The sequence below is a fragment of the Vigna radiata genome, chromosome 8 (genome assembly GCF_000741045.1).
Source record: "Vigna radiata var. radiata cultivar VC1973A chromosome 8, Vradiata_ver6, whole genome shotgun sequence".
NCBI classification, from domain to species: Eukaryota; Viridiplantae; Streptophyta; class Magnoliopsida; order Fabales; family Fabaceae; genus Vigna; species Vigna radiata.
The window spans coordinates 168,327-175,303 of record NC_028358.1 but is presented as its reverse complement, the minus strand read 5'-3'; the positions used below and the strand labels follow the sequence as shown (position 1 = coordinate 175,303).

General features: G+C 32.8%; 1 protein-coding gene across 3 annotated transcripts in view; it reads right to left on the bottom strand.

Moving 5' to 3' along the window:
* The window catches only part of LOC106772716 (cleavage and polyadenylation specificity factor subunit 3-II), a 12,144-nt gene extending 5,826 nt beyond the window's left edge, over positions 1-6,318 (bottom strand). The window contains exons 1-8 of one of the 3 annotated variants that reach the window (XM_014659275.2): positions 6,047-6,318; positions 5,792-5,969; positions 4,973-5,045; positions 4,211-4,328; positions 3,741-3,814; positions 3,099-3,235; positions 2,189-2,252; positions 175-240 (exon numbers count right to left, since the gene is read on the bottom strand). In XM_014659275.2, coding sequence (XP_014514761.1) covers positions 175-240; positions 2,189-2,252; positions 3,099-3,235; positions 3,741-3,814; positions 4,211-4,328; positions 4,973-5,045; positions 5,792-5,969; positions 6,047-6,071 — 735 coding nt within the window. In that variant the 5' untranslated portion in view covers positions 6,072-6,318. Of the gene's footprint in view, positions 1-174; positions 241-2,188; positions 2,253-3,098; positions 3,236-3,740; positions 3,815-4,210; positions 4,329-4,972; positions 5,046-5,577; positions 5,702-5,791; positions 5,970-6,046 lie in introns of those variants that run through there. The other 2 variants (XM_014659279.2, XM_022784693.1) reach the window with 2 other exon arrangements.
* Between the last annotated feature and the right edge of the window lie 659 nt (positions 6,319-6,977).

The window sequence follows — 6,977 nt, the reverse complement described above, 5'->3', positions numbered from 1 at the left end:
AGATCTCCCAAAAATATAGGCAAGAATAAGTGATAGTTTCTTCAAAATATGTTGAACCAAACACAAACTTAGAATTTATACGAGAAATAGTTGCTTGGACTTCATCCATCAGGTATAACAAAGGGAAGGATAAATTACAAACAGTGAGATGAATGGCAATCTTAATAAGAATACCTGAGCTCTTCCAAGAGCAAATGTTGGAATAAGCACCTTGCCTCCACATGATACACATTTATGAACCTAAATAATTTATTTAAAAAACAGTACCCAGCATCAGAGTAGGTGGATTGAGTTCATTTTGAAAAACAAAAGCAAAGAATTGAAAGAGACAATAATGTAATTTGATATCCGATCTCTAAGGCAGCATGTAACTATCCCGCTTCCTTCTTAAACACAAGGACTCCTTTTTAAAATCAAAACTAATGCTAAAGTTGTTAATACATTTAACATAGAAACAATGGCGATAAACTTTATTGCATAAAATATTTTATACTTGTTAAATATTAGTTTTGGAAAATACCTATATCTGTAAGAATTGATTATCACTAACATTTATTAGGGATGTAAGGGGTGGAGTTAACATTTGAGAGCTACCAAAAACAAGCCTTATATTGTATCAATCTGTAGGGTTTTATCCAGACAGAAAAAATCACTAACACTTGTACAGCCAATACAGATCAGCAAGTCCAATCCAATAATATCATAAACAGATATTCCTAAAACAGCTGAGTCCTAATACTCTTTCCGATCAAATGCACCTAATAGGAGCATAAATAGTGCTCATTCAAAAAATTTCCTTTTATCCCTTCGGTCAAAACCTCTTCTAAACAACAAAAATTGGTCCACACCATGAATACAAACCAAGGATTCTTCAAACATACCAAAAGACCCATTTCTATTATAACCAATGGCAGGCCAATGTAAATGTAATAGCAAAAGTATGACAAGAAAGGACTGGGAAAGTGCGATCAACAATGTTTTTTTCTTAAAGCAAAGTCTGAGAAAAAAAAAAAAACACCATATTACACAAGCAGCATGATATAAGCTGACTTGAGAATTGGAAAACAAACATACAAACATGTTCGAAATGACAATAACAGAACTATAATTTTAAAAGGATAGAGTGACTTGTGTGGTTGTAGTCACTGGAAATGGTCAGATGGATGCTAGGTCTTAGGAGCTTCAGTTGAAGCTTGGAGATGGAGGAACCCACGCCTCTTGAAGGTGCTCCAAGATGAGTGATGTAGAGTCGCCACTTGAAGATAAAACTCAAGATTAAGAGAGAACACTCAGCTCTCAAATTGGCAGAATTTTATTACTCATTGTTAAAAAGTGGACTTTAAATCTAACTCAACTCCACAAAACCGGCTTGTAAGGTATTTGCATCCACTTATATATTCTAAATTAGCGAGTGGAATAATATGTTCAACAAACAACAAATATCGCTAAAATAGGCTTTAACAATGATTCTGATACTATGTTAAAAAGTGAACTTTAAGCCTAGCTCAACCACTACAAACTCAACTTTTAAGGTAAAGTTTGCACCCACTTCTGTGCTCTAAATTAACCTTATCTCTAGTCAATGTGAGACTTCCAACACCCAATAATCAAGTCTACTTTTACAATAGGAAAGGCACTCTATTTATAGTTTTAGAGACTGATTGATTAGGCAAGAGGAGGGAAATTCAAATTCAAACTAATCCTAATTAGCTCCCTAATTTGGTGCCACTAACTATGGATCTAAGATCTACAATGAGTTACATTTTCACATATGCCTAATCCTGAATGTGACCCTCTTCTAGAAGCTCAAGATGTGTTGCACTCTCTTCCTTGCTCTTTAAGTCGTGCACTCCTCTCCTCAAATGGCCAAACCATGTGTGCCTCTCCAGTGAGCCCAAAGGCAGCCCAACCCTTAATGCTATATGCACTCTCCTTTATTGGACCTTAATGGAGAAAAGCGAAACAGGCCCAAACTCCTGCCATATCACTAAGTGCAGAGCTATTCAAAATTTCATCATCATATTCCACAATTTTTTTTCTTAAAGTAATAATAGCAAAAGTATGACAAGAAAGGACTGGGAAAGTGAGATCAACAATATTTTTTTCTTAAAGCAATGTCTAAAAGAAAACAAGACATCATATTACACAAGCAGCATCACATCATAAATTAAGTGTTGCAAATACATACAGCTTTGAGGAATTCCCTCTCTCGAGCATATCTTGAATCACGAATTGTAGTCGCATATGTGGATCTGAAATGATTTTCTTTTAGAATCATATAAAAAATGTATGCAAGAAAATTAATCTTATAACTTCAAGCAGTAAATCCAATACAGGATTCATGCATTTAAAACCCATTAAACCATTAATCAAAAGGAGGAAAGAAAGTGATCATAACACAGATAAATTACTGTACCTTGGTAACATAAGACAATTGCATAATGTTTATGAAAAACTACTATGGACTGTATTAATCTATCAAATTTTATATCTGGCATAGGTAGTTAGCCACAAAATCCTCCATCTAAACATCTAACAAATACCAGAGAATTCAGTTTAAAGATCCAAAAATTTCACAACTTTGGTTTACATTTCATATGGGCAGAAATTCATTCTTTTACAATTATGATGATGCCTCTTGGGCACAGATGAAGAATTTACTAAATAGAAATAAAGCCAATGATGTTTATTACTGGAACTGTTGGAATACCATGCAAGTAATGCAGTAATGGGAATTATAATAGTTAAACGGATTTTGCCTCAAAACAGTAATAATGAAAAAATAAGACAAGAAGAATTGATCACGTGACCTCTTGGTCACATATGGTTTGAACAATTCAAGAACCAAAATCTCAAAAGTTTAGGCTATTAGGCACTAGAAAAGGAATAATTCGCATTTCTAACAGAAATATCAATATGAGAATGAGTTAGTAATGATAATGCATGCAGATAAGTAGTCTGTGAAAAGTATGTTCAAAACTTAAAATAATTGTAGAAAACGAAGTAAAAGATAAACAAGAAAAGAACATTTATCACTGACACTACAATATTGATAACTTTGTTATAAGGTTCATTTATACAACCAATGATGTTCTTACTCGGTTATAAGAAGATCAAGTCGTAATCGATCAATTTGAGCTGCTCCAAGGTGTCTATCTGGTGTCATATTGTAGTCTCCAGTATAAACCATTTCTGCATCTCCTACTTTTGCATAGAACATTGCAGCTCCAATAACCTTATCAAAACAATGTGCTTAAGTACTAAAACGAAGCATTGAAGGAAGGAAAATCCACTTGAGGAAGAGTGTTGTTAGTAATGATAGATATTCACTCACCAACTTAAGGAAGAGTGTTGTCAGTAAGATATTAAATGTTCTACTAGAGGTTGTTAGAAGTTGTTAGAAGCTGGTAGAAAGTTCTAAAGATCATTTTGTAATTATTACTTTAGGGATAGAGTTTTGTATATATAGATGCTAATGTACTATTTCAAATGAATCAAATTGAATAAAAATCTTTCTTTCATACTAATCCTTTCAAGTGATTACCATAATTTTTATTTTATTATGATTGTCGTCTAACTAAAGATTTGATTTCAATTTTTCAGCATCTTATCCTCTTTCATCTTATAAACACAAAAACTAAAAAAGAACTTTTATGGTAAAAAATTTCACCAACACATCTGATTCTATACTTTTTTCAGAACAGTAAACATGACTTAAGAGATGAAGTCACAAGCCTTACATGTCCTGCGTAATAGGCACGTATCTGCAAGTCTTCATCTACTTGTACAGTTTGCCTCAAATCAACAGCAGTAACTGCACATGGAATCAAATTAATTACAATTTTAGATACTAATGCCAGAAGCATGGTGATTTTAGATGCAAACTTGCTGTGTTCATAAGTCCAAAACAAATATTAAACTTATAGCTGAATCAGCTTTAAAATGCAAACAAAAATGTAAATCATGTAAATGAAATCTACCAAGATTTGTCAATTTGAAAAAACAAAACTTAAATGGCACGTTTATAGGCTGAAAGATGAATCTTTTTCCTCCACTTAAAATCCCTAATACAACAGCTGCACACAATTCAAAGTTCAACAAAGTCAAAACTAGAATAGGCACCAATATTCCTAGTGGCATGTTTGAAGTAATAGTTGTCTAAGCAACCTATAGATGGGGTACTTTAAATAAAAAGTGGATCCTACATTACCCTTCTTCATGCACTCAACAATTTGATCAGATGAGAATAGCTCTTCCTCACCCCGCCGATCAACCATCACTTTGCGATAGTCTTCCAACATCAAAGGAGCCAAAGCTTTTGTTGGGTACTGTTTAAAATCAAATAAAACTCAAAGTTAAATTTATTAATGTAGAATTATGACTTGGAAGCTAATGCTTATCAGTCCATTTAGTTTCAGCTTCCTTTTTTCCTATTTTCAAAAATTTAAATATGTTTTCAAAAATGTGTATTCAAAGTTTCATTGAAATTATAATCTTGCTCCCTAGACTTGCTTTTTTTGTTAGGCCCGGCATAAAAAAGTTGTATTTTTTTGTCACTAAATAAATATATATGTGTGTGTGGAAATTGATCTCCACCGTTCCCATAATTTATAAGGTAAGAGTATTTTTCTAATAGGAAATAAAACGAAAAACTATACAACCAATCAAAATGCAGAATTTTATACATGGAAAGACCAAAACTAAGCTCATTTTTTCACATGGGAATTTAAACACAAAACGGCATCAAGGATAAAAATATTTGCAACTTGAAAAAACAAAAGCGGGCTGTTCTATGAAGAGTTTTGAAAAAGAATCAAATTATGGTTCTTTTAAGCAGGGGGTAGGAACAAAAAAATTAAACCCAAATATTTTAGTACAAATATTCAAATTCTGTTATCTTAGACAATTCCACGAACAATTGTATATGTTCAGGCAAACATTTCATCAAACATGTAGCAGAAAAAGGACTCACCGTCATGTAAATTGGTCCATTATACCCACAAACTTCTGTGAAGTAAGCTAAAGCGCCAACATGATCCAAATGACTGCCGAAATTTTTGAAATGACAAGGCAACGTCAAAATGCTAATAACAAGAAGGGTGAGGAGGTTAAACTCTTTCATTCTCTCCAAATTGTTGTCTCCATTTTATATTTAGTCTCTACGAGAAAATGGCAAGTTTTAGCCTCTACATAAAATCTTGTAGTGGCTAATCATTCTCGGAAAGTTTTGTAGCAATTCTACAAAACGAAATGTTGTTATTGTTAGATTCTTAGGACAATCACAAGAAAAAGCAAGAATAAGAGTGAAACAAATAATGTGTATCATAGAAGGTTCTGTATACAGACCAACGCGTAACACATAAAAAGAGTCTCTACATATAGAAATAGGAATAATAGAAGAAATGTCACAATAAGACAATGCAAGGGTTAGACAGTAGATGTTCAATCTAAACTTATCAACATGGTAGTAGATGGTTTTTTGTGTTGTTTATAAGACAATAACGATTTTAAAATTAGAACATCACAGTTATCTTTCTCCAATATTAATGTTAATCTTACCAAAGGACTACAACTTACAATTTCAGTCTCTCTTTTGTATTGACATCAGAGCTAGACAACAACCTTCCAACATCGTAAAGATGTTACAAAACTTTCCGGTGGCATTGATAAAACTTGCAATTTTCTCGTATAGAGACTGAAACTTAAAACGCAGAAAACAATACCAACCAAGTGAATAGTTTAACTTCATAATAATTAAAAACGGGAAAAATCATAATGGAGTGACACAAACAAGTGGGTGATGATGATGCAAGTAATGGCAGAGTTGAAATCTTGATTGGGGTCGACAAGGGTGAAATCAGGGTAACGACGATGGTCCAAGAAGCCCATATGCATTCCACAATCAAACATGATTCGTTTGCCATTCATGGTTACCACCACGCAGCTCTTCCCAACTTCTTGACCAGCGCCTGCAAACAAATCATGTAAGGGTAAGATTGATTCGTGCTCTTGCACTATAAGAGGGGGAATATGAACAAGGGAATACCTAACACCAGCGTTTCAATCGCCATGAATGTGTTTGCTCTGAGTCTCTGTTCAAAACAGCAACGTTTGGATTACGCCTCACAAGGGTTAAATACTACTACTACTACCTATGAGTGTTGTCTGTGGCTCAATGGATGATGTTATTTTTAAATTTAAATTTTTTAAATATAAATAAATAAAAGAATATAAAATAATAATTCAAGAAGTTATTTTTCTCCCCGGTAAGCTTGTATCACACTCCCCTTTTCATTCCCTCCTTGTGATCTGTTTTTTAACAAATTTGTTATGCTTCCCTCCAAATTGCCAAATCGTGTTGAGGGAAGAACAAAACACCACCTTCCATTGTGCCTAGAAGAAAAAAAATGGGCCCGTGAAGCCCAAATAAAAAACAAAGAAATAATTAAAATAAAATAAGCCAAATAATTTTTAATTAATTTTTTATTTTTCTTTTTTTAATTTCCTTTATGCAATTTTAAATTTCTATTGCAAAATCAGTCTATTTTTTCATTAATTTTCTTTAATCAAAAATATTACATTACACTTTATAATTATTATTATTATTAACTTTTTTTATTGTTTTTTATTTTTATATTTTTTTACAATTTTTATTTTTCATCCGGATGAAATTGAGTGCTAACTACTCCAAAATGAAAAGGTTTAATAAATTTTCTTAGATCGTGCTCTTTAGTATGTTTATTAGGTCGAGTAAGAGTGAGAGTAAAACTCAATTTGTCGCTAGATAAATTCTTTTTTTGTATAACGATTTGTTAGAGTGAGAAAGAGAGTGTGTATAAGCCATCAACCCGGATAGTCATGAATAGCTCAAACGACTAATGGATAGACCAAACGATTGACAATCAACTTGGACGGTCACTTAACAGACTGAACAACTGACCATTAACCTAGATAGTCAAGTAATTGATCGAATGACA